Source organism: Pristis pectinata, chromosome 38 (genome assembly GCF_009764475.1).
Source record: "Pristis pectinata isolate sPriPec2 chromosome 38, sPriPec2.1.pri, whole genome shotgun sequence".
NCBI classification, from domain to species: domain Eukaryota; kingdom Metazoa; phylum Chordata; class Chondrichthyes; order Rhinopristiformes; family Pristidae; genus Pristis; species Pristis pectinata.
The window spans coordinates 1,148,166-1,175,573 of NC_067441.1; the positions used below are offsets into that span (position 1 = coordinate 1,148,166).

A 27,408-nucleotide genomic window follows, 5' to 3' on the forward strand; every position below is an offset into this window, starting at 1 on the left:
TGTACCTGCCACTACCACCACCTCTGGCAGCTCGTTCCACACACCCACCGCCCTCTGTGTGGAAAAAACTTGCCCCTCAGGTCCCCTTTAAACTCTCCCCTCTCACTTTAAACCTGTGCCCTCTAGTTCTAGACTTCCCTGCCCTGAGAAAAAGATTCTGACACTCTATCCTATCGATGCCCCTCAATTTTATAAACCTGTATAAGGTCACCCCTCAGCCTCTGTCGCTCCAGGGAAGACAGCCCCACCCTATCCAACCTCTCCTTATAACCACAACCCTCTGTTCCAGGCAACACCCTGGTGAATCTCTTCTGCACCCTCTCCATTGCGACCACATCCCTCCTGTGGTGTGGTGACCAGAACCGTCCACCTGACCACAGCGTTGTGCAGCTGCAACATGACCTCCCAACTCTTAAGCTCAGTGCCTCAGCCGATGAAGGCAAGGGTGCTGAGTCCTGACTTCACCACCCTTTCTGCCGGTGTCCCCACTTTCAGGGAGCTCTGGGCTTGCACCACAAGGTGCATCAGTGCCCATCAAAACGTGGGCGAAGGTTGTGGTGGGAAAGGGGTGGATTGAGAGTTGGTGTTTAGTTGAAGCCTGAAGGCGACAGAATGAGTTGTAACTAATCCAAGACCTTGCGCTGGGATGTGGAAGGGGTGAGGGGGACGGGGATTCTGACTCAAAGTGGCAGCTTCGTTCTACATTCACCAAGGTTTCTCCAGCATTCACCAGGTGAATGGTTGGTATTGGTTTATTATTGTCACGTGTACCGAGGTACAGTGAAATACTCTGTTTGCGTGCCATCCGTACAGATCATTCCAGTACATCGCAGTAGTACGAAGGGAAAATGGGGAGCTGTGGACACAGCCCAGCACATCACGGACACCAGCCTCCCCTCCGCGGACTCCGTCTACACTTCCCGCTGCCTCGGTAAAGCAGCCAACATAATCAAAGACCCCTCCCACCCTGAACATTCTCTCTTCTCCCCCCTCCCATCGGGCAGAAGATACAGAAGCCTGAGAACACATACCACCAGGCTCAGGGACAGCTTCTATCCCACTGTTATCAGACTCTTGAATGGACTCTCGTACACTAAAGGTGGACTCTTGATCTCCCAATCTACCTTGTCGTGGTCCTTGCATCATATTGTCTGCCTGCACTGCACTTTCTCTGTAACTGTGACACTTTTTTCTGCATTTTATTATTGGTTTACCCTGTACTACCTTGGTGCACAGTGTAATGAAATGATCTGTATGGATGGCATGCAGAACAAAGTTTTTCACTGTACCTCGGTACATGTGACGGTAATAAATCAGTTTACCAATTTAAATTTACCAATAACAGAATGCAGAGTAAAGTGTTACAGTTACAGAGAAAGTGCAGTGCAGGCAGACAATAAGGTACAAGGGCCACGACGAGGTAGATTGTGAGGTCAAGAGCCCATCTTTATGGTACAAGAGGTCCGTTCAGGAGTCTGATAACAGTGGGACGGAAGCTGTCCTTGTGGGTTGGGAGGGGCAGGGTTTACGGGAGGGGTGAGACATCTGATAATCCATCTGGCCAGCACAGTGGCACAGCAGGCAGTGCCGCTGTCTCACAGCCCTGGAGACCTGGGTTCGATCCCGACCTCCGGCGCTGTCTGTGTGGAGTTTGCATGTTCTCCCTGTGACTGTGGGTTTCCCCTGGGTGCTCCAGTTCCCTCCCACATCCTGACGCCGTGCAGGTTCAGTGGGTTAATCGGCCCCCAGTGTGTGTGGGTGAGGGGTAGAATCTGTGGGGAGTTGGTGGGTTAAATGGGGGGTGAATTGCTCAATGGGTTGAATTTTCTATGTCATACAATATAAAATAATCGGTGTGGTTCTCCTGTCCGCCCAGGTGCACTTGTACTGCCCGCACTGCTGCCCTGCACCGTCCTCTACCTGCTGCTTACCTGCCGCACCGAGGCAGCGAGTGTCCTGAACAACTCCCTGGTGCTGCCAGATCTGAGCCAGCTCTGGGACTCAGGTGCCCTGCTCCTCGTCCTCGCCTGGTTCAGTCTCCAGGCTCTGCTCTACCTTCTTCCTCTGGGTAAGGTAGGTCAGAGGGAGCGGAGTGGGGAATGGGGGAAGCACCTTGTCCTGCTAACGATCGCGGGCGTGGGGCCAGCCTAGGCGGGAATCTTGGCTGGCGTGGACCAGTTGGGCCATAGGGCGTGTTTCTGTGCTGTGACTCTATCCCGGTGACCCTTCACTCCCCCCCACCCCCCCCCCCCCCCCCCCCTCACCTTGTTTTTCGGGAATCTCTCTCCCCCCACCTCAGAAGTATTCAGAGACTCTGCCTCCACCGCCCTTTGAGGAAGAGAATTCCAAAGACCCGTGAGAAAATAATATCAACTCAACCATCTTAAATGGGCGGTCACTTATTTTTAAACAGTGGCCACTGGTTCCAGATTCTCCAACAATCGGTAAATTGATTTATTATTGATACATGTACCGATAGAATGCGGAACATGGAACACTTCAGCACAGGAACAGGCCCTTCAGCTCACCACGTTGTACCCAACTAATTAAACTAGTAATTAAAGGCCTAACTGAACTAATTCCTTCTGCCGACACGTGGCCCACATCCCTCCAATCCCTGCACATTCATGTGTCTGTCTAACAGCCTCTTAAACCCTCGATCGTATCTGCCTCCACCCCCACCCCTGGCAGCCCGTTCCAGGCACCCACCGCTCTCTGTGTGTAAAAAAAACTTGCCCCGCACATCTCCTTTAAACTTTCCCCCTCTCACCTTAAACCCTCCCCTGTCCGTTCTACGCCTGCTCCCGTTGACGGTGTTGCATCAGATCAAAGGACTTGCAGCAACTCAGCCCACACTTTCCTTGCTGCTGCTCTGACCCTTGACCCTTGCTGTTTTGTGTCCACAGGTCACGCAAGGCATGCCACTCCGAGATGGCACCAGACTCTCCTACCGGATTAATGGTACGTTTATGGATCATACACGCTTGTTCTGGACACCATGTTGGCTGTTCTGCAATGCTCTGTCACGTTCCCAGCTTAACCCTCTCTGGACTGTCACCTGAAACAAATCAGCAGGTTCATTGACTCGGTAGCAGTTCTGGTCGCCCTGTTAGAGGAAGGATGTGGCGGCTTTGGAGACGGTGCAGAAGAGGTTCACCAGGATGCTGCTTGGATTAGAGGGCGTGAGCTATAGGGAGAGGTTGGACAAATTAGGGTTGTTTTCTCTGGAGCGGTGGAGGCTGAGGGGAGACCTGATAGAGGTTTATAAGATTATAAGAGGCAGAGACAGAGTAAACAGTCGGTATCTTTTTTCATTTAATGTCTAATACTAGAGGACATGCATTTAAGGTGAGAGGGGGAAAGTTTAAATGAGATGTGCGGCCAAGTTTTTTTACACAGAGAGAGGTGGGTGCCTGGAACGGGCTGCCAGGGGTGGGGGTGGAGGCAGATACAATCGAGGGGTTTAAGAGGCTGTTAGACAGACAGGTGAATGTGCAGGGAATGGAGGGAGACGGACCGTGTGCAGGCGGAAGGGATTTGGTTTAATTCAGCATCGTGTTCAGCACAGACACAGTGGGCCGAAGGGCCTGTTCCTGTGCTGTACTGTTCTGTGTTCTATGCTTTTATTTCCTATTTACCTTGCTAATGGGATGAGGGGGTAGTTGACAGGGCCAAGTTTTTACAGCCCTTCACTAATTACCTTCGAATGGTGTTCTGGTCCATTGCAGAGGGCGGTTAAGAACCAATCACATTGGTGGACCTGGAGTCACATACAGACCCAGACCGGGTACAGACGGTCTGGAGTCACACATAGACCCAGACCGGGTACGGAAGGTCTGGAGTCACATATAGACCCAGACCGGGTACGGAAGGTCTGGAGTCACACATAGACCCAGACCGGGTACGGACGGTCTGGAGTCACACATAGACCCAGACCGGGTACGGACGGCAGATTTCACACCCCTGTGGGACATCAGAGAAACAGACAATTACCCAGTCCTGGTTATTTGTGTAGTTTTAGGTTGGAGACCATTTTACCAGAATCCGATTCAACCTGGAAGGCACGGTCATGGGCCTGAAACGTTAGCTCTGTCCCTCTCTCCACAGATGCTGCCTGACCCACTGAGAATTCCCAGTGCCCTCTTTTACTTTGGCTCAAAGTCAGTCTTGGGAAGTGTCTCGATGAGAGGAGAGTTGGGCGGAGAGTTTGCGGGAGGGAATTTCGAGAGCTCGGGGCCCGGGCAGCTGAAGGCACAGCCACCAACGGCAGAGTGACAGTCGTCAAGTCGAGTTGATTGTCAGATGCACGTGTGTGCACGGGGGCTGTGAAAACTTACTTGCAGCAGCATCACAGGTACAGGGCATCAGATACACAACATTCACAAGATAAACGTAAACATAAATTATACACAATTTTCACATGAAAGAACACAAGTGGAACAAAAAAAGTCAACTGCAGTGCAGAGGTCCCAGTGTTGCTGCACTGATGCGGTGATCAGGGACGTGCCGGTCGGTTCAAGGACCGAATGGTTGAAGGGAAGTCGCTGTTCCTGAACCTGGTGGTGTGGGGACTTCAGGCTTCTGTACCTCCTGCCCGATGGGAGCTGTGAGAAGACGGCACAGCCCGGATAGTGGGGATCTTTGACAATGGACGTTGCCTTCTTGAGGCAGCGCCTCCTGTAGATACTCCCGATGGTGGGGAGGGATGTGCCCGTGATGTATTGGGCAGAGTCCACTCCTCTCTGCAGCTCCTTACGTTCCAGGAATCAGATGATGGAGAGTGCTGATACCATGGAAACGGGGGATAAAAACATCTGCTGAGAGAGTCAAGCCCTTCCTGGTCAGACTTTTCAAGGCCCTCATTATTTTATACACGCCCCAATCATTTGGTATTGGCTTACTTTGGTCTTCATCTGATGTCGCCTCCCCCACCGAAGGGCAAGGTCTTGTGAGGAGAGAACTGGAACAAGTCGTTTTCTGGAGAGCTCTCCAGCTTGGCGTTGGTTTATTACTGTCGCATGTACCGAGATACAGTGAAAAGGTTTTGTCTGCGTGCCATCCGGACAGATCATTCCGTACATCAGTACATCGAGGGAGTACAAAGGAAAACAGAATGCAGAATGAAGTGTTACAGTTACAGAGAGAGTGCAGTGCAGGCAGACAATAAGGTGCAAGGGCCAGGATGAGGTAGATTGTGAGGTCAAGAGTTCATCTTTTATTCTACAAGGGGACCGTTCAATAGTCTTATAACAGCGGGATAGAAGCTGTCCTTGAGCCTGGTGGTACGTGCTTTCAGGCTTCTGTATCTTCTGCCCAATGGGAGGGGGCAGAAGAGAGAATGTCTGGGGTGGGTGGGGTCTTTGATTATGTTGGCTGCTTTACCGAGACAGCAGGAAGTGTAGACGGAGGCCGCAGAGGGGACGCTGGTGTCCGTGATGCGCTGGGCCGTGTCCACAACTCTCTGCGGTTTCTTGCGGTCCTGGGCAGAGCAGTTGCCGTCCCGAGCCGTGATGCATCCGGATAGGATGCTTTCTGTGGCGCATCGGTAAAAAAAAATCAGTGAGTGTCAAAGGGGACATGCCGAATTTCTTTAGCGTTCAGAGGCACTGCTGAGCTTCCTTGGCCGTGGTGTCCGTGTGGTTGGACCAGGATGAATTGTCAGTGATGTTTACACTGAGGAAGCTCCGAACCATCACTCCTGCCCCACCCCATTGCCCAGCCCTGGGGCAGGAGTGGTGGAGGAGGTGAAGGTGAGGGCGCTGCACGGGTGCCTCTGTCCTGCTTCAGGTCTGCGCTGCGTGGGTGCCTCCAGTAACTCTGCACCTCCTTTGACCTTGCAGGTCTGCACGCCCTGGTGATCACTGCCCTCCTGGCTGTGGTGGGCGTCTCCTGTGGGCTACATCTGGGCTCCGTCTACGACCGCTGCGTGCATCTGGCCTCCGCAGCCACCCTGGCCTCATTCGGGCTGAGTGCCTTCCTCTACGCCCGCTCGCTGCGTGTGCCGGAGTCAGCCCTGGCGCCTGGTGGCAACTCCGGTCAGTTCTGCTACTCCTGGGGAGGGGGAGGAGGAGGGGGGGTGGGGGCGGCAATTTACAGTGGCTGATTAACCCACTGACCCCGCGCGTCGTTGGGACATGGGAGGGAACCGGAGCCCCTGGGGGAAACCCACACGGTCATGGGGAAAACGTGCAAACTCCACACACACACACCTGCACACCACCACCCCCCCACCACCCCCCAACCAGGCTTCTTCTCTGCTTGCCTTTCCTAGCATTTTTTTTCTACCTTTAGTTTCCTTTCTCTCCGTACCTTTGACCCCTCCTCCGGTGGATCTGCTCTCCCCTCCTACCCCGCATCTACCTATCAGCACCCTGTGCCCACCCCACCTCCCCTCTTCTGTCCACCTATCACTGCTCTGCTTTTCCCTCCCGTATATCGGGCTTCCCCTTTTCCTATCTTCAGTGCTGAAGAAGGGTCCTGACCTGAAACGTTGACCGCCTGCTTTTCCCCATGGATGCTGCCTGGCCTGCTGAGATCCTCCAGCAGCGTCTAGATTTCAGCATCTGCAGTCCTTTGTTCCTCTACCATTGTTTGCTCTGGGTTTGGGAATGGTGCCCAGTAGGAAGCAGATCCCTGTGGCTGTGATGCCCCCACCCCACCCCACCCCCCGCCCAATGCTCTCTGAGGCCGTTGCTAGTCTGTGGGTGTGTAGTGTTGGTGACCTCCCTGAACCATCTAGGGGCATCCATAAGGTGAATGCACACAGTCTTTCCCCCAGGGTTGGGGAATCGAAAACTAAGGGGGCATGGGTTTAGGGTGAGAGGGGAGAGATTTAATAGGAACCTGAGGGGCAACTTCTTCACCCAGAGGGTGGTCAGTATATGGAACGAGCTGCCAAAGGAAGTGGGTGAGGCAGGTACATTAACAACATTTAACTCAGACAGGGGTTTAGAAGGATATGGGCCAAACGTGAGAAAATGGGACTGGCTGAGATGGGCATCGTGGTCGGCATGGGTGAGTTGGGCCGAAGGGCCTGTTTCTGTGCTGTGTGACCAGTGGAACTTGTACCCAGCATTGATGGGCAAAAGTAGACACTGACCTTTAACCTTCCTTACCTCAGGCAACCCAATCTACGACTTCTTCATTGGCCACGAGCTGAACCCCCGCATCGGCAGCTTTGACCTGAAGTACTTCTGTGAACTACGACCGGGGTTGATCGGCTGGGTAAGTGATGGGTGTGTGCGAGGTGAGGTGTGCTCTTCTCCCTCAACCACTCCTCCGGGGAAGTTCTGACCCCTCCGGAGATGGTGGGGAAGGGATTTACCAAGGGGGTTCCGGGCACGAGGGGCTTTAGTTCTGTAGACTGACGGAAGATGGTGGGGGATGTTCTCCCCGGGATGGAGGAGGCAGTGAGGGGATCTGACGGAGGGGTCCACATCTCACGAGGGACACGGACAGAGCAGATGGGGGGGGAAGAGAGAGAGAGCGTTCCCACTGGTGCAGGGACCAGGGGACAGAGAACGAAGGAGACGGGAGGCAGGACTGGGAGTGGGACGAGGGGGACCTTTTCTCTGCAGTGAGTGGCTGGGGTCAGGAATGTTGCTGGTGTCCATGAAGCTAGCAGGATGGTGTGTGACTTCTGACTGTGCGTAGCCGGTGTGGGTCTATACGTGACTCCAGACCGTCTGGACACAGCTCAGCACATCATTTAAAAACCAGCCTCCCCTCTGTGAACTCCGTCTACACTTCCTGCTGCCTCAGTAAAGCAGCCGACATAACTGAAGATCCCTCCCACCATGAACATTCTCTCTTCTCCCCCTCTTTTGCACCCTCTCCAAAGCCCCCCACACCCTTCCTGTAACGGGGCAACCAGAACTGTACACAACACTCCAAGTGCGGCCTGACCAGAGTTTTATACAGCTGCAACGTGACCTCCTGACTCTTGTACATCGAGGTAGTACAAGGGAAAACAATAACAGAATGCAGAATGAAGTGTTACAGTTACAGAGTAAGTGCAGTGCAGGCAGACAATAAGGTGCAAGGGCCACGACGAGGTAGATTGTGAGGTCAGGAGTCCATCTTATCGTACTAGGGAACCGTTCAATAGCGGGGTAGAAGCTGTCCTTGAGCCTGGTGGTACGTGCTTTCAGGCTTTTGTATCTTCTGCCCGTTGGGAGGTTCACCAGGATGTTACTTGCTTTGGAGACTACAAGAGCGTTTGGACAAACTTGGGTTGTTTTCCTTGGAGCGGTGGAGGCCGAGGCTGAGGCGAGACTTGATAGAGGTTTATAAAATTATGAGAGTCACAGACGTAAACAGTCAGAGTTTGCCTCCCAGGGTAGAAATGTCGAATTCTAGAAGGCATAGCTTTAAGGTGAGAAGGGGAAAGTTTAAAGGAGATGTGCGGGTCAGGTTTTCTACACAGAGAGCGGTGGGTGCCTGGAACGGGCTGCCGGGGATGGGGGTGGAGGCAGATACGATAGAGGGGTTTAAGAGGCTGTTAGACAGACACGTGAATGCGCAGGGAATGGAGGGAGATGGACTGTGTGCAGGCAGAAGGGATTTAGTTTAATTCTGCATTGTGTTCGGCACAGACACGGTGGGCTGAAGGGCCTGTTCCTGGGCGGTACTGTTCCGTGTTCTACGCGAGCCGTGTTCAACGTGCATCTGCTTCCCTCCGCAGCTGCTGATTGACCTGGCCATGCTGCTGAAGGAGTGTGAGTTACGAGGAAGCCCCTCTCTTGCCATGCTGCTTGTAAATGCCTTCCAGTTCCTCTACGTGCTCGACGCACTGTGGCATGAGGTGAGACAAGCGTAGCCGCCGTCTGGCGCTCTGCATTGCGACCCCCCCCCCCCCTCACTGCCTGGTTTCCTGGTGGGATTACAGGGAAGTTCCGATAATCCAGCATCTGACCGTTGGGAAATCCTTTGGTCTGGCGTGGGGAATGTGAGCCGGGGTGCGAACTGCGGGCTGGAATGTGTCCGGGACAGACGGGTCAGGAACACGGGTGGGCTTGGAGACGGAGACGGGTTCCCCGCTCACCGGACTCACTGGGAAATTGTTAAACCAACGTGTACAAAATATTAAGAGGAATAGATAGAGTGGACAGCCAGCGCCTCTTTCCCAGGGCACCAGTGCTCAATACAAGAGGGCATGGCTTTAAAGTAATGGGTGGGAAGTTCAAGGGAGATATCAGAGGGAGGTTTTTTACCCAGAGAGTGGTTGGAACATGGAATGTGCTGCCTGGGGTGGTGGTGGAGGCAGGTACATTGGTCAAATTCAAGAGATTGCTAGATAAGCATATGGAGGAATTTAAAATAGAGGGATATGTGGGAGGAAGGGGTTAGATAGTCTCAGGCGAGCTTTGAAGGTGGGCCGAAGGTCCTGTATTGTGCTGTAATGTTCCATATAAAGGAAGCGAATCAAAGTGTGTTTGGGCAGTGACATCCAACAGTCGAATCCGCCTGTCTGGTACAACCAGAGTTCTGATGATCGGAGTTTCTTATCGGATTATCGGAGTATTAGACTCGTACAACACAGAAGCAGGCTGTTTGGCTCGTTGAGTCCATGCTTGGCATCAAGCACCCACAATACCAATCCTCCCCTTGGAGTAGTGTCATACTCTCTGATCCTCTTCGCTTCTCTGGGCTGTTGTTAACTTTTTTTCCTCTTTCCAAGGAAAGCTTTTTTTTAAATCCTGGCTGATTGCCACAGAGGGAGGGAGTTGGACCCACGGTACCCGGTGGGTCTGTGTGCACAGTTTCAATAAAAGGGCCAGGGTTGGGGAATTGAGGACTAGAGGGCACAGGTTTAAGGAGGGGGGAGATTTAATGGGGACCTGAGGGGCAACTTCTTCACCCAGAGGGTGGTCCGTATATGGAGCGAGCTGCCAGAGGAAGTGGGTGAGGCAGGTACATTAACAACATTTAAAAGACACTTGAACAGGTACACAGATAGGAAAGGTTTAGAAGGATATGGGCCAAACGCGGGCAAATGGGACTGGCTTGGATGGGAATCTTGGTCAGCATGGACCAGTTGGGCCAAAGGGCCTGTTTCCGTGCTGTGTGACTCTGTGAGCTCCAAGTCTAAATCACTGCGGACTAGGTGGTTAAAGGTGATTATGAGAACCAGCAAGAATTTGAAACTATAAAACGAGTACGTATATGGACAAGGAGTCATCTTTACCCATCTAATAGGCTGTAAAATCAAAGCAATGTCCGAAAAGAGCTGAAACCAGTGGATCTACCAGGGCTCCAGAGTATCAACCCCTTGTAATGAAGACCACCATTCCCAGGCACTCTGACATTTCCTTCTCCCGGCCGAGGCCTTTAGGCCATAAGATATAGGAGCAGAATTACAAGATCACACAAGACAAGGGAGCAGAAGTAGGCCATTCGGCCCATCGAGTCTGCTCCATGAGCTAAGGAAAAGAAATGAGAAATAGAAAATAAAACAACTATTCCCATCTGGCCCCAATTTCCAGCCTTATCCCCATATCCATTGATACTCTGACTAATTAGGTACCTATCAATCTCCTTCCTAAACGCCCCCAATGATCGGGCCTCCACTGCTGTACGTGGCAACGAATTCCATAAATCCACGACCCTCTGGCTAAAGAAATTTCTCCTCATTTCTGTTTTAAAGCTGTACCCTCTAATTCTAAGACCGTGCCCTCTGGTCCTGGACTCACCCACCAAGGGAAACAGCTTGGACGCATCTACTCTGTCCAGTCCTTTCAACATTCGGAATGTTTCTATGAGGTCCTCTCTCATTCTTCTGTACTCCAGTGAGTACAGTCCAAGAGCCGACAAAAGCTCATCATATGTAAGCCCTTTCATTCCGGGAATCATCCTCATAAATCTCCTCTGAACCCTTTCCAACTAATTAGGCCATTCGGCCCATCGCGTCTGCTCCATCTTTCAAAACCAACCGATTTTTTTCTCTCAACCCCATTTTCCCGCCTTCTCCCCGTAACCCTGAACCCCCTCACCGATGCAGAACCTGTCAATCTCTGCCTTAAACACACCCAATGACTTGGCCTCCACAGCCGTCTGTGGCAACGAATTCCACAGATTCACCGCCCTCTGGCTGAAGAAATTCCTCCTCATCTCAGTTCTAAAGGGACGTCCCTTCATTCTGAGGCTGTGCCCTTGGATCCCGGACTCTCCCACTGATGGAAACATCCTCTCCACGTCCGCTCTGTCCAGGCCTTTCAGTATCCGGGAGGTTTCAGTGAGATCCCCCCTCATCCTTCTGAACTCCACCGAGTACAGGCCCAGAGACAGAGTCCAACTGTCTTTTAAACCTTGTTACTGTAGCTGCCACAACCACTTCCTCTGGCAGTTCATTCCACATAGATACCACACTTAGTGTAAAACAAAAAGTTGCCCCTCAAGTTCCTATTAAATCTCTCCCCTCTCACCTTAAACCTGTGCCCTCTAGTTCTTGATTCCCCAACCCTGAGGAACAAGACTGAGTTCATTCACTCTATCTATGCCCCATGATTCGATTTGACAAGATCACCTGTCTCCTACGCTCCAGGAATAAAGTCCCAGCCTGGCCAACCTCTCCCTGTAACTCAGTCCCTCGAGTCCTGGCAACATCCTCGTAAATCTCTTCTGCACTCTCTCCAGTTTAATGACATCCTTCCTATAGCAGGGCGACCAGAACTGAACACAATACTCCAGGTGCGGCCTCACCAACGTCTTGTACCTCCCAACTCCTGTACTCAACGCCCTGACCGATGAAGGCCAGCGTGCCAAACGCCTTCTTCACCGCCCTGTCTACCTGTGACTCCACTTTCAGGGAACCGTGTCCCTGAACTCCAAGGTCCCTCTGTTCTACAACACTCCCCAGGGCCCTGCACTGACACTAACCAAATGTGACCCCACTTCACATCGTCCCTTCAGCCTCAGAGTGACCAAGTCTCTCTCGTTATTTTCAAGTCTTCCACGTAACTCCTTCTTCTCTCCCCGGCTGTCTACACCGCTGGTGTACCGTGCTCCGAGGGCTGCCCAGCTAATTGCCTTTTTTAACGTGTGGCTTCTCGGCAGGAAGCAGTCCTGACCACGATGGACATAGTCAACGACGGCTTCGGTTTCATGCTGGCCTTTGGGGACCTGACGTGGGTCCCCTTCACCTACAGCCTGCAGGCCCACTTCTTGGTGACACACCCACAGGAGCTCTCCACCCCAGGGGCAATCGCCATCGTCCTCCTCAATGGTAGGTATATCTATGACCCTCTGTTCCACCCTCCCCTCCCCTCCCCTCCTCCAAAACCTTCCTCTGACCCCTAAAGCGTTACCTACATAAGGATTGGGAGCAGAAGGAGGCCATTTGGCCCATCAAGCCTGCTCCACCATTCATCTAGATCACAGCAGTTTTTTGACCTCAGTGCCATTCCCCCCCCCCAAATGTCTAGAAATCTACCAATCTTGGTCTTGATTTAACTCAGTGACTGAAGAAATTTCTCCTTGGTTCTGTCTTAAATGGCCGAGACTTTATTCTCAAACTGTGGCAGTGCTTCCTCGCGGAGCTGGGCTCCTCAGTCGGGAGGTGGTGCTTCCTGCAGCTACGCTGACGAGCCCTTCAAGCCTTTTGTAATTTTCGAGGAGATTTCCTCTCGTTCTTCCAATCTGCTGAGAATCCAGTCCCGGTCGACTCAACCTCTCCTCGAAGAGCAAACCCACCCCATCCCCGGAACCTGTTGGGTGAACCTTCACCCCACTCCCCCTGTGGCCTGTACATACTTTCTTAAGGTGACCAAAACTGTCCACACTGCTCCTCGTGCTCTCGCTCAGACCCTGCGTGAATCAGGTTTATTATCACTGACTCGGATGATGTGAAGTGTGTTGTTTTGTGGCCAGTACAGTGCAAGGCATAAAATTACTACAAATTACAAAAATAAATCAATAGTGCAAAACAGAAGAATAACGAGGCAGTGTTCATGGGTTCATGGACTGTTCAGAAATCTGATGACAGAGGGGAAGAAGCTGTTCCTGAATCGTTGAGTGTGGGTCTTCAGGCTCCTGTACCTCCTCCCCGATGGTAGTAACAAGAAGAGGGCATGTCCCGGGTGGTGAGGGTCCTCAGTGACGGATGCCGCCTTCTTGAGGCACCGCCTCTTGAAGATGTCCTCGATGGTGGGAGGGTTGTGCCCGTGATGGAGCTGGCTGAGTCTACAACCCTCTGCAGCCTCTTGTGATCCTGCGCATTGGAGCCTTCATACCAGGCGGTGATGCAACCAGTCAGGATGCTCTCCACTGTACATCTGTAGAAATGTGTAAGTGCCTTTGGTGACAGACCGAATCTCCTCAAACTCCTAACGAAGTAGAGCCGCTGGCCTGCCTGCCTTCGTGATGGCTCGGGTCGATGAGTTGTTATGTTGACTGTGGCCCTGTGATAACTTTTTTCTTGCCGGAACCTCTTTGCTTTTGTTCTTCTGGAATCGCTCACACCGTTTACTTCCACCGCAGCTCTCGGTTATTACATCTTCCGCAGCGCAAACTCGCAGAAGAACGCTTTCCGCAGGAACCCCGGCGATCCCAAGGTGGTGGGTACGTAGTCTGCAGTTTGGTGGTGGGATCACAGAGTAGGACCGCACAGAAACAGGCCCTTTGGCCCATCGTGTCCATACTGACCTTTTTGCCCATCTACACTGATCTCGTGTATATTCCTTCAAGGGATGTGGGCTGAGCCAGTGGTTAACCTCCCACCCCTAGTTGCCCCTGAGAAGGTGGGAGGGAGCTGCCTTCTCGAACCGCTGCAGTCCTTGAGGTGTGGGTGCCCCCACAGTGCTGTTGGGGAGGGAGGGAGTTCCAGGGTTTAGACCCAGTGACGGTGAAGGAACGTCGATATGTTTCCCAGTTGGCTAACTGGTTGGCTTCCAAATTGGCTAACTGCTGCAGCCCTTGGGGTGTGGTGTCCCCACGGTGCTGTTGGGGAGGGAGCTCCCAGGTTTAGACCCAGTGACGGGTATGTTTCCCAGTCGGGATGGGGTGTGGCTTGGGAGGGCAACTTCCCGGGGGTGGTGTCCCCCTGCACCTGCTGCCCCTTGTTCCTCCGGCTGGCAGAGGTGGTGGGTTTGGAAGGTGCCATCTGAGGAGTCTCGGTGCAGCCTGCTGCTTGACTGGCCTGTGAGACCGCTTTCCCAACTCTGGCACAAGCCCCCAGCTCTTGGGAAGGAGAACTTTACAGGGTTAACGGTGCAGTCTTTTCATTCCCTAGGGTGATTCTGGGTGATCTCTCTGGTTTTATCTCCTTGTGGGTTTTCTCGTGGTTCTATTGCCTTTCCCATTTAAGTGCCTGTCTAAATGCCTCCTAAACGTAGCTGCCGCTGTCTGTAAGGAGTCTGTACATTCTCCCCGTGTCTGCGTGGGTTTCCTCCGGGTGCTCCGGTTTCCTCCCACATTGCAAAGACGTACGGGTTAGGAAGTTGTGGGCATGCTATGTTGGCACCGGGAGTGTGGCGACACTTGGGGGCTGCCCCCCGTACACTCGACGCAGAAGATGCATCTCGCTGTGTGTTTGGATTCCACCTCCTCCCCGGCAGCAGGTTGCAGATATCACCCACTCTCCATGTAACAAACAATCCCCTCGGGTCCCCTTTAAAACTCCTACCTCTCAGCTTAAACCTACGCCCTCTTGTTTTTGATACTCTACCATGGGAAAAGGATTCTACCTACCCTACCTATGCCTCTTATACACTTCCACCAGGTCTCCCCTCAGCCTCCGTCGCTCCAGGGAGAACAGCCCCAGCCTGTCTGATCTCTCCCCATAACTGAAACCCTCCAATCCAGGCACCATCCCTGGCGAACCTCCTCTGCAGCCTCCCCAGCGCAGCCGCCACCTCCCTGTAGTGTGGTGACCAGAACTGCCCACAGTGCTCCAGACAACACTGACTGAACATACATTGACTCAGTCTCCTGGGTGGAGAATTCTAAAGACCATCTACACCAATCCCATTTTTCCGCATTAGGATCGTGTCCTCCTGCACCCAGTCTGTTCAAGTGTCTGTCTAAATGCCTCATAAACGTAGAAGTTGCGTCTGATCCCACCACCTCCTCTGGTAATGTTCCAGATATCACCCACTCTCTGTGTAAGAAACATACCCCTCAGATTTCCCTTAAACCTGTGCCCCCTTTAGATCCCCTACCACGGGAAAGAGGTTCTATCTGAGCCTCTCATAATCTTATACACCTCTATCAGCTCACCCTCAGCCTCCGTCACTTCAGGGAAAGTGGTCCCAGCCTGTCCGAGCTCTCCCCATAACTGAAGTCCAATCCAGGCACCATCCTGCTGAACCTCTGCACCCTCCCCAGTGCACCCACACCCTCCCTGTGGTGTGGTGACCAGAACTGCACGCTGTGCTCCAAATGTGGGCTAACCAGAGTCCAACCTGAAACTTCCTCCTGGTAGCTGACCCTGGCTTGGAAAGATTGAGTGACACTGCCCTTTGATTTTGGGGGTGTTGTACCATCCGTTTCTTGTTACAGGGTGTACAAGCAGGGTCCCTGACCCCCCTCTGTTTGTGGTCTTAAATCTACACCCCTCGGTTATTGGGCTCCCTGCTAAGGGAATGAAGTTCTTCCCGAGTTATCCTTGTACACCCCGAATACATCCGTGGAAAAACCTCAGCTCAGTCGGCCTTGTAGCAGAATGTAGAATGGAGGGAGGGGAGGAGGGCAGGCAATGGGACGGGGGGGAGGGCGGGGGATGGGACGGGATGGGATGGACGGGGACGGGACGGGGGGTGAGTTTGTGGGGGACAGAGGGGGGAGGTTGTTTGGGACAACGATGAGAAACTTGGGGTGTGCAAGTGGGTGGGTTGTACGGGATGGAGCCTTTAACGCGAGGAAGTTGTGGACGGTTGTTGGGGGCGCAGAGGGTCTGCAATGGGGGAGCAGTGCATGGGCAGAGTCTCAAACTGTATAGGGGTGGGTCTGGGAGGGGCAGGTTGGAGAGCCCAGTCAGCTCTCATCATGTGGTGCAATGGCCTAACCTTGGAGCGGTACAGGTGGAGAAGGGACGTACAGGCATCAGGGCATACAGGGGGAGAAGGGACGTACAGGCATCAGGGCATACAGGGGGAGAAGGGACGTACAGGCATCGGGGCATACAGGGGGAGAAGGGACGTACAGGCATCAGGGCATACAGGGGGAGAAGGGACGTACAGGCATCGGGGCATACAGGGGGAGAAGGGACGTACAGGCATCGGGGCATACAGGGGGAGAAGGGACGTACAGGCATCAGGGCATACAGGGGGAGAAGGGGCAGCAAGGCGTACAGGTGGGGGGGAAACAGGTGGGCCATACAGATAAAGAGCTGGTGGAGAGTACAGGCGGAGTGGGATGGGTGGCGGTGTGTACAGGCGGAAGGGCGTGAGGGGGGAGAGGGGTCTACAGGCAGAGGGGTGGGGCGTACAGGCGGAAAAGGGCTGGTGTGGTGTACAGACAGAAGGAGGGGTGACGGTGTACAGGCATGCTGTGTAGCTGAGGTCGGGTGATAAAAGAGTGAATTCTGACACGTCTCCCCCCACCCCCCCACCCCACCGGCTTTCAGGCCTGGAGACGATCCCCACGGCAACCGGGAGGCAGCTGCTGGTTTCGGGCTGGTGGGGTCTGGTGCGTCACCCCAACTACCTGGGAGATCTGATCATGGCGCTGGCGTGGTCCCTGCCCTGCGGTGAGTACTGACGGGGGGGTGGGGGGGGTGGGTTCTGTGCTGGGAAGGGGGAGGGTTCGGTGAGGATCGCCGGGACCGGTCCGGGGTTGACCCGGTCTGTCTCACCGCCCCCGGTGTCGCGTCTGACCTCCAGCCCCCTCCCACCTCATATGATGAAGTGGCTCCATCGTCGTGGCTCTGCGGATATCCCGGCCACCTCTGTCAAAGGGAAGGGCTGAATGGCCTCCTACTGCTGTTCCTTCCGCTCTCATTGACTTGTTTCTTTCCTCCTGTTCCCCCCCCCCCCCCCAACCCCCAGGTTTGGCCCATGTCCTGCCCTATTTCTACGTGGTCTATTTCACCGTCCTGCTGATCCACCGTGAGGCCAGAGACGAGCACCATTGCCGCAGGAAGTACGGCTCGGCGTGGAACACCTACTGCAGCCGCGTCCCCTACCGCATCTTCCCATACCTGTACTGAGGGAGGGCGGGGAGGGGGTGTCTGCTTTCTCCGCCTCCCCACCCCCCCACCCCTCAAATACCCCCCCACCTCCGTTCCTTCTCCAGCCCCACCAGTCAGCTCACGAGGTTGGAGCCCAGCTGGTGTCGTGTGACTGGGCCGATCCTGCCGCCGCCTCCGGGGCGTGCGTTTCCACTGGGGCCGTTGGGCTGGCTCTCATCACCTCCCACCCCCCCCGTACCCAGTCTTGCTGCCCCTGGGTGAGGTCGGGTTAGTGCCAGGCACATCAGCAACCGAAGTTGGGGCACTCAGTTCACCCAGCGATGGAGCGGATGGTGAGGGATGGCATGACTGACACATGGCTTGCGGGACACCTTGGTACTTTGTTATAAATATACTCCGGAGCATTTACCCCCATCCCTGACTGCCCCGTGAGGAGGGGGTGAGCCGCCCCCTTGAACCGCTGCAGTCCGTGTGGGGAAGGGGCTCCCACGGTGCTGTTGGGGAGGGAGCTCCAGGGTTCAGACCCAGTGACGGTGAAGGAACGGCGAGATATTTCCCAGTCAGGGTGGGGTGTGACTGGGAGGGGAACCTGCAGGTGGTGGTGTTCCCCTGCACCCACTGCCCTTGTCCTGGGTGGGAGAGGTGGTGGGTTTGGGAGGTGCTGTCGGAGTAGCCTGGGCGAGTAACTGCGGGGCGTTGTGTAGACGGTGCACACTGCAGCCACTGTGCGCCAGTGGTGGAGGGAGGGAGTGTTTAGGGGGGTGGATGGGGTGCTGATCGAGCGGGCTGCTTTGTCCTGGACGGTGTATTTGCAAATTATTTTAATCATGTCAGAAGTTTGATAATTCCCCGTGCATTGACAATTGAGGAATTGAATCAGAGCAATGTTGGGAAGATAAGGCAAGACTGGGTGTATATAGTAAGGATCTTTTCCCTCTGCTGGGTGCGTCTAAAACAAGAGGGTGTAAGTTTAAGGGGAGAGGAAGGAGGGTTTAGAGAGGATCCAAAGGGAGGGGTATTTCCCCCCCCCCCCCCCCCAGGGGGGATGGGGGTTGGAATCGGGAATGCACTGCCTGAGGGGGCGGTGGAGGCAGAGTCTCTGGACGAGAACTTGAACCACCAGGGCAGAGAAGGCTGCGGACCGAGTGCTGGTAAATGGGGTTGGTGTGGATGGGTGCAGGGGTCAGTATGGATGTGATGGGCCGAAGGGCCTGTTTCTGCGCTGTGTGACTCTTGTTACCAAGGTAACTGAAATGTAGTCCCTTGAGATGGTCCCTGCTGATCAACAGCCAACAGATGAGGAACTGTTTCCACAGACACTGGACCAATTGGATAAAACACTATTTTTAAAAAAAAATACAGAATAATAGGTAAAAGAAATGACGATGTGTCAGACTTACCTGATCAGTTGAGGTGGAAAATGTGTCTTTTTACACTTAATTAGCTGTTCATCAGGATGAAAACTGCTGTAAACTTACAGTTTTTGTACTTGAGAATGATAGCAAACTGGATCTCAGGAGAGGGACATCGGTGCCAGCTGGGAGCCTTGCCCCTCTGTAAGGAAAAGTTGGTAAGACCTCTGCAGGACCTGACCCAGTTTAACACTGGGTGAGTGCCGTCTCCACCAAGTGAGGAACATGGGAAATATGGCCAAAATCTGTTCTGGTATTTATAACTTATCATCTTAACCCTAAAGCCTGTTATGTTTGTGGGGCCAAATAAATGAACTGCTTTTAACCATACTGGTGTCGTTGAATCATTAACCCTGCCGTTTAAGGTTAAACCTTGCAACATTATCAGCAGCAGTGTGGTACCCTGGGCTGTTTAAAATCAATATCCCTATTACCAAATACCAGTAAAGACAGTGGTGGCTTGGAGCAACCCAAGCTCCATGATATCCAAAAACCACAAGGCTGTGTCCTCAGCCCTCTACTCTACTTGGTATTGGTTTATTATTGTCACTTGTACCGAGGTACGGTGAAAAACTTGCATACCGGTGGTACAGGTCAATTCATTACACAGTGCAGTTACATTGGGTTAGCACAGAGTGCATTGATGTAGTGGCCAGATTCTGCTCTAACTCCATCTACAAGTTTGCAGATGACTCCACCGTTGTAGGCCGTATCTCAAACAGCGATGAGTCGGGGTACAGGAAGGAGATAGAGAGCTTAGTGACATGGTGTCATGACAACAACCTTTCCCTCAATGTCAGCAAAACAAAAGAGCTGGTCATTGACTTCAGGAAAGGGGGCGGTGTACATGCAGCTGTCTACGTCAATGGTGCTGAGGTCGAGAGGGTTGACAGCTTCAAGTTCCTAGGAGTGAACATCACCAACAGCCTGTCCTGGTCCAACCACAGAGACACCACGGCCAAGAAAGCTCACCAGCGCCTCTACTTCCTCAGGAGGCTAAAGAAATTCAGTATGTCGCCTTTGACTCTCACCAACTTTTACCGATGCACCATAGAAAGCATCCTATCCAGGTGTATCACGGCTCGGTACGGCAACTGCTCTGCCCGGGACCACAAGAAACTGCAGAGAGTTGTGGACACAGCCCAGCGTGTCAGGGAAACCAGCCTCCCCTTCTTGGACTCTGTCTTTACCTCTCGCTGTCTTGGTGAAGCAGCCAACATAATCAAAGACCCCACCCACCCAGGTCATTCTCTCTTCTTTTCCATCAGGCAGAAGATACAGGAGCCTGAGGGCATGTACCACCAAACTTAAGGACAGCTTCTATCCCACTGTGACGACTGTTGAATGGTTCCCTTATATGATGAGTTGGACTCTGAGCTCACGATCTATCTTCTTGTGACCTTGCACCTTATTGCACTGCACTTTCTCCGTAGCTGTGACACTTTACTCTGTACTGTTATTGTTTTTACCTGTACTACATCAAAGCACCCTGTACTAACTCGATGTAACTGCACTGTGCAATGAACTGATCTGTACGATCGGTTTGTAAGACAAGTTTTTCACTGGACCTCGGTACAAGTGACAATAATAAACCAATCCCAATACCATTAAGTCAAAGTCGAGTCTATTGTCATATGCATAGATGCAGTGAAAAGCTTCCTTGCAGCAGCATCACAGGCACAGAGCGTCAGATAAGCAGCATTCACAAAAAAACACATTTATTTACTATTTTTGCAGGAATAACAACTAGAACAGAATAAAGTCCCTAAAGGGGAACAGCTTTTATCCGCGGCGGCTGGGTTGGGGCCTGGAATGTGCGGCCAGGGTGGTGGTGGAGGCAACTCTAATCGCCGTGTACAAAGGGGAACGGGACAAATATCCGCGGGCGAGGCGCAGAGCCAGCACGGACGTGATGGGCGGAACGGCCACCCCCCCGCCCCGCCTGCGCGTTTCTCGGCGCTGCGCGCATGCGCCCGACGCCGCGGGGCGGGCCTTCGCCGACTGCGCAAGCGCGGGCCGCACGGGGATGGCGGCCGTCGCCTGGAGCCGGTTGCTGAGGGTCGGCCGCCTCGCCGCGCCCCGGCCTCCGGTAACCGGGGGGGTATGGGAGGGGCTGGGGATATGGGGGTGGGGGTATGGGAGGGGCTGGGGATATGGGGGTGTTGGGGGGTATGGGAGGGGCTGGGGATATGGGGGTGTTGGGGGGTATGGGAGGGGCTGGGGATATGGGGGTGTTGGGGGGTATGGGAGGGGCTGGGGATATGGGGGTGTTGGGGGGTATGGGAGGGGCTGGGGATATGGGGGTGGGGGTATGGGAGGGGCTGGGGATATGGGGGTGTTGGGGGTATGGGAGGGGCTGGGGATATGGGGGTGTTGGGGGGTATGGGAGGGGCTGGGGATATGGGGGTGTTGGGGGGTATGGGAGGGGCTGGGGATATGGGGGTGGGGGTATGGAGGGGCTGGGGATATTGGGGGTGGGGGTATGGGAGGGGCTGGGGATATGGGGTGTTGGGGGGTATGGGAGGGGCTGGGGATATGGGGGTGTTGGGGGTATGGGAGGGGCTGGGGATATGGGGGTGGGGGTATGGGAGGGGCTGGGGATATGGGGGTGGGGGTATGGGAGGGGCTGGGGATATGGGGGTGGGGGTATGGGAGGGGCTGGGGATATGGGGGTGTGGGGGTATGGGAGGGGCTGGGGATATGGGGGTGTTGGGGGTATGGGAGGGGCTGGGGATATGGGGGTGTTGGGGGTATGGGAGGGGCTGGGGATATGGGGGTGTTGGGGGGTATGGGAGGGGCTGGGGGATATGGGGGTGGGGGTATGGGAGGGGCTGGGGATATGGGGGTGGGGGTATGGGAGGGGCTGGGGATATGGGGGTGTTGGGGGTATGGGAGGGGCTGGGGATATGGGGGTGTTGGGGGTATGGGAGGGGCTGGGGATATGGGGGTGGGGGTATGGGAGGGGCTGGGGATATGGGGGTGTTGGGGGTATGGGAGGGGCTGGGGATATGGGGGGTGTGGGGGGTATGGGAGGGGCTGGGGATATGGGGTGTTGGGGGGTATGGGAGGGGCTGGGGATATGGGGGTGGGGTATGGGAGGGGCTGGGGATATGGGGGGTGTTGGGGTATGGGAGGGGCTGTGGGATATGGGGGGTGTTGGGGGTATGGGAGGGCTGGGGATATGGGGTGTTGGGGGTATGGGAGGGGCTGGGGATATGGGTGGTGGTGGGTATGGGAGGGGCTGGGGATATGGGGTGTTGGGGGTATGGGAGGGGCTGGGGGATTATGGGGGTGTTGGGGGGTATGGGAGGGGCTGGGGGATATGGGGGTGTTGGGGGTATGGGAGGGGCTGGGATATGGGGGTGTTGGGGGGTATGGGAGGGGCTGGGGGATATGGGGGTGTTGGGGGTATGGGGGGGCTGGGGGATATGGGGGTGTTGGGGGGTATGGGAGGGGCTGGGGATATGGGGGTGTTGGGGGGTATGGGAGGGGCTGGGGGATATGGGGGTGTTGGGGGTATGGGGAATGGATTTGGGGGTGTGGGGTAGGGAGGGTTTGGGGGATATGGGGTGTTGGGGATGGGGGGGTTGGGGGTATATGGGGGTAGGGGGTATGGAGGAGGTGGGGGGTATATGGGGGTGTTGGGGAGTATGGGAGTGGGGGTTGAGGGATGTTGGGGTTGGGGTGGGGCTATGGGGGTGGGGTAATGGGAGGTGGGGTATGAGGGATTTGGGGGAGTTGGGATATGGGAGGGATATGGGGGTATGGGAGGGATTATGGGAGGGGGTTGAGGGATTTGGCAGGGAAGGAATTGGCAGGATATGGGAGGGGGTTGGGGGTATGTGGGGCGGGGGTATGGGAGGGGGTTGGGGTGATATGGGGGTGTTGGGGTTGAGGGATTTGGGGTTGGGATATGGGAGGGGGTTGGGGGTATATGGGGAGGGGGGATATGGGAGGGGGTTGTGAGGATATGGGGTGGGTATGGGAGGGGGTTGAGGGATTTGGCAGTTGGAGGAGTTGGCAGGATATGGGAGGGGGTTTTGGGTATATGGGGGAGGGGGTATGGGGTGTTGGGGGTATGGGAGCGGGTTGAGGGATTTGGGGGTTGGGGGAGTTGGGATATGGGAGGGTTTGATATGGGAGGGGGTTGAGGGATTTGGGGGAGTTGGGGATATGGGATGGGGTTGAGGGATATGGGAGGGGTATGGGATGAGAGGGGGCTTTCGAGCCGAAATGTCGACTGTCGACTTCCCTGCACTGATGCTGCATGACCCACTGAGTCCCCCCAGCAGTTTGTGTGTTGCCGTTAGAATGGTCTTGGTGTGGGCATAGATAGGATAGATAGAGTCTTTCTCCCAGGGTGGAAATGCCAAGTACTAGAGCGCATAGGTTGAAGGTGAGGGGGGAGAAGTTTAAAGGAGATTTTTATGAGGCAAGTTTTTAACACAGAGGGTGGTGGGTTCCTGGAACATGCTGCCAGAGGAAGGAGCAGACACAGTAATGCTTAGGAGGTATTTAGACAGGCAGGGAATGGAGGGATATAGACCATGTGCAGGCAGATGGGAATAGTTTGGATTGGGATCATGGTTAGTATAGATGTGGTGGGCCGAAGGGCCTGCTCCTGTGCTGCACTGTTCGATGGGACCTTGTATTGTCTCTGCAGGGTTCATTGGCTGTCTTAATGGCCATGGATGCAATGCCAATGATTTCAGAGGGCAGGATGGGCGAAGCTCTCCCAGTGCACACTAGCCTAAGCAAACCCAGGAAATTAGCTCCTCTGCTCGATCACACCAGCAAGTTCAGAGCTATTGTTCACAGCCTTGGTGCCTCTCTCCATTCAGCTCCGGTCACGGCGTTTCCATTCTTTCCTAGAATTACTGCAACTCTTCGAGTTCCGATACCACGTATCCCGGGATCGTTGAGTCGACAGAGAATTCAAGTTTGTGGAGAGGTTGATTCCACCCACCATCGTGCCGGTTCCTCCGAAACATGACCGTTATCCAACCCCGTCGGGATGGTGTCCACCTCGAGGTCTGTGTCATTTGATGCAACCAACAATCTGCTGGAAGAACTCAGCGGGTTGAGCAGCATCTGTGGCTGGGGGAGGGAATTCTCAATGTTTCGGGTCAAGGCCCTACATCAGGACTGCAACCTCCCCGTCATCTTTCACCCCTCCTCAGCCCACCAGTCACCACGGGCTCCTACCTCACCAAGAAAAGATCTGATGTCACGTGATGCCTACTACGCTGCTCACTGCACCACAGCCTTTCTGTATTTTAGTGCTTATCACTCCAGTTCTATCTGCGGTTTTCTTGCTTTCTGCTGACTCCTGTCTCCACCATTCTCAGCATGCTTCCCTTGTTAAACCTAAGATGGATTGCACCTCCTCACTGGAGCCTAGCTCAGTAATTTACCTAGGTTGTATTCCATTGAGTGCCACGTTTTTCTGATGTAAACCTTCAGAGCCACTTCCAACTTCTCTTCTCTGCTCACGTTAGCAGTCCCTATTTGCCTGTCCTTCTCTGTGAAATTGGAATTGGTTTATTATTGACATTGTCTACCAAGGTCCAGAGAAAAACTTGGCTTGTGTACTATTCATACAGATCAATTCATTACACAGTGCATTGAGGTAGTACAGGGTAAAACAATACAGAATGCAGAATAAAGTGTCACAGCTACAGAGAAAGTGCAGTGCGTTCAGATAATAAGGTGCAAGGTCATATCGAGGTAGATTGTGAGGTCAAAAGTCCATCTTATCATAATAGGGAACCATTCAACAGTCTTATAACAGCAGGATAGAAGCTGTCCTTGAGCCTGGTGGTACGTGCTTTCAGGCTTTTGTATCTTCTTCCTGATGGGAGGGGGGAGAAGAGAGAATGTCCGGGGTCCTTGCTCATGCTGGCTGCTTTACTGAGGCAGCGACAAGTGTAGACAGAGTCCATGGAGGGGAGGCTGGTTTCCGTGATGTGCTGGGCTGTGTCCACAACTCTCTGCAATTTTTTGCATGGGTAGAGCAGTTAACTTACCAAGCCGTGATGCATCCAGATAGGATGCTTTCTGTGGTGCATTGATAAAGATTGGTGAGGGTCAAAGGGAACATGCCAAATTTCATTAGCCTCCTAAGGAAGTAGAGGCGCTGGTGAGCTTTCTTGGCCATGGCATCTATGTGGTTGAATCAGGACAGGCTATTGGTGATGTTCACTCCTAGGAACTTGAAGCTCTTGACCTCAGTACTGTTGATGTAGACAGGAGCATGTACACTGCCTGAAGTCAATGACCAGCTCTTCTGTTTTGCTGACATTGAGGGAAAGGTTGTTGTCATGACACCATGTCTATCTCCGTCCTTTACTCTGACTCATCGTTATTTGAGATGTGGCCCACTGTGGTGCTGTCATCTGCAGACGTAGATGGAATTAGAGCAGAATCTGGCCACGCAGTCATGAGTGTATAGGGAGTAGAGTAAGGGGCTGAGGACGCAGCCTTGTGGGGCACCAGTGTTGAGAATAATCGTGCCGGAGGTGTTCCGAGGAATTATTGTACTAAATCCACCAAGCACTCCACCCTTAAAACCATCTCAAAATGCATCTCTCCAACCCTGCCAGTTCTCATGACCTCTCCCTTCCTGAATTGGTGTCTCTTTGTGAAGTGCCTTGCAATATTTTCTGCACTAGAATCTAGATCAAGAATTGTCATCAGGTTTTTAAATCTCATACTTGGTGAACCTTAATCAAATTCACCTCGTGTCTTTTCTTGCTTCAGCCATGTGGTGTCCTGTATTCAGATTCAGTTCAGTTTATTATCATGTACACCATGGTTTTACCCTTGTTTAGGGGTTTTGCCCTTAAACTTTCAAAGTGCCCACATTGAGGTATTGTTTCAGCTAAATGTTGACAAGGCATCAGAGTTTGCAGAGAAGGAAGTTGAGTGATGAAGTGATAATTGTGGGGTGATGCATTTTGGAAAGTCAAACCAGCGTAGGACTTGTATGGTAGGGCACCAGGGAATGTAGTAAAACCGAGGGACCTAGGAGTACAAGTGCATAGTTCATTGAAAGCGGCGTCACAGGTAGACAGGGTGGCGGAGAAGGCGTTTGACACGCTGGCCTTCATCAGTCAGGGCATTGAGTATAGGAGTTGGGACATTATGTTGCAGTTGTATAAGTCGTTGGTGAGGCTGCACTTGGAGTACTGAGTTTTAGTTACTCTGTTGGAGGAAAGATGTGATTAAACTGGGAAAAAGTGCAGAAAAGATTTCCGAGGATGTTGCCAGGACGAGAGGGCCTGAGTTACAGGGAGAGGTTGGCCACGCTGGGTCTTTATTCCTTGAAACGTAGGAGAATGAGGGGCGACCTTATAGAAATGTTTAAAATTATGAGAGGCACAGATAAGGTGGACAGTAACAGTCTTTTCCCCAGGGTAGGGGAGTCCAAAACTCGGAGGCATCAATTTAGGGTGAGAGGGGAAAGATTTAAAAGGGACCTGAGGGGCAACTTTTTCATGCAGAGGGTGGTGAGTGTATGGAACGAGCTGCCAGAGGGAGTGGGTGAGGCAGTACAACAGAGTCATTTAAGAAGCACTTGGATAGGTACATGGAGGGGTGGGGCTTGGAGGGATACGGGCCGAACACAGGGAATTGGGACTAGCTGGGTGGGCATCGTGGTCGGCATGGACTGGTTGGGCCGAAGGGCTTGTATCCGTACTGTATTGCTCTGTGGCTAAGTGTAATACAACAAATTAAACAAAACAGCCGGTTGTTTCCATGTTGAATCCTTCCATTGAGCTGGTGAGGCACTCAGGAGCTGTGAGTGCCTCAGCCAGTTACATGTCAGCTTCCAACTACAGGTACTTACCAGCATGCCACACTCTCCTTAAGTGAACGGTACCTGTTTTTTGTACTGCTTTAATGAAGGTGTTGGAAGTACCTGTTTGTACTTGATGTGAACAGCAAGCACTGCAAAACTGAGTAATTTGGGACAACACACTGACCCTGAGCTTCGGGTTGCCTGCCACTTGAACTCACCGTCCCACTCTGACCTGTCTGTCTTTGGCCTCCTGCATTGTGTCAATGAGGCCCAATGCAGCCTTGAGGAAAAATGCTACATCAAGGGCCACGATGGTAATGTTGCAGCTCTGGTTAGACCACACTTGGAGTATTGTGTTCAGTTTTGATCACCTCATTATAGGAGGATGTGGAAGCTTTAGGGAGGGTGCAGAAGAGATTTACCGGGATGCAGCCTGGATTGGAGAGCATGTCTTACGAGGAAAGGTTGAGCGAGCTAGGGCTTTTCTCTTTGGAGTGACGGAGGATGAGAGGTGACTTGAGAGAGGTGTGTAAGATCATGAGGGGCAGAGACAGAGTGGACAGCCAGCGCCTTTTCCCCAGTAGGGCAGTGGCCAATACCAAAGAACATCTGTTTAAGGTGAGTGGAGGAAAGTTTAGGGGAGATGTCAGAGGTAGGTTTTTTACACAGAGTGGTGGTGCCTGGAACGCACTGCCGGGGTGGGGGTAGAGGCTGGTACGACAAGGACATTTTAAAAGAGTCTTAGAGAGGCACATGGATGTAAGAAAAATGGAGGGGAGCTGTGTAGGAGGGAAGGGTGAGGTTGATCGTGGAGTAGGTTGGCACAACATGGTGGGCCGAAGGGCCAGTACTGTGCTGTACTGTTCCAACGCTGCATCTTCTGTGTGGGCACATTGCAGCCTGCAGGACTCTTATCCAACCTCAGATAACTTGCTCTTTCTTTCTGTTTATATGAGAACTGGCCTTTCACAAACTACATTACACGGACCACCCAACGTTAATAACTCATTACACAGACAAAGAAGTTTAATCTGATTTTAAATGCCCCATTATTTCACCCCTTTTTCCAC

General features: G+C 53.4%; 2 protein-coding genes across 4 annotated transcripts in view; both read left to right on the top strand.

The window, feature by feature from the left end:
* Nucleotides 1-27,408, top strand: part of tm7sf2 (transmembrane 7 superfamily member 2) — a 59,153-nt gene that overhangs the window by 2,918 nt on the left and 28,827 nt on the right. Inside the window, exons 3-11 of one of the 3 annotated variants that reach the window (XM_052044902.1) lie at nt 1,877-2,073; nt 2,907-2,961; nt 5,841-6,035; nt 7,121-7,224; nt 8,684-8,803; nt 12,055-12,223; nt 13,477-13,557; nt 16,562-16,684; nt 16,983-18,867. The exons of the other annotated variants lie outside the window; for them this stretch is intronic. Of the exons in view, the coding sequence (XP_051900862.1) occupies nt 1,877-2,073; nt 2,907-2,961; nt 5,841-6,035; nt 7,121-7,224; nt 8,684-8,803; nt 12,055-12,223; nt 13,477-13,557; nt 16,562-16,684; nt 16,983-17,143 (1,205 nt within the window). The 3' untranslated portion in view covers nt 17,144-18,867. Of the gene's footprint in view, nt 1-1,876; nt 2,074-2,906; nt 2,962-5,840; nt 6,036-7,120; nt 7,225-8,683; nt 8,804-12,054; nt 12,224-13,476; nt 13,558-16,561; nt 16,685-16,982; nt 18,868-27,408 lie in introns of those variants that run through there. 3 annotated transcript variants of the gene reach the window in all.
* mrpl49 (mitochondrial ribosomal protein L49) overlaps nt 20,525-27,408 on the top strand; it is a 47,431-nt gene continuing 40,547 nt past the window's right edge. The window contains exon 1 of the mRNA XM_052044906.1: nt 20,525-20,626. Within this exon, the coding sequence (XP_051900866.1) occupies nt 20,564-20,626 (63 nt within the window). The 5' untranslated portion in view covers nt 20,525-20,563. The remainder of the gene's footprint in view (nt 20,627-27,408) is intronic.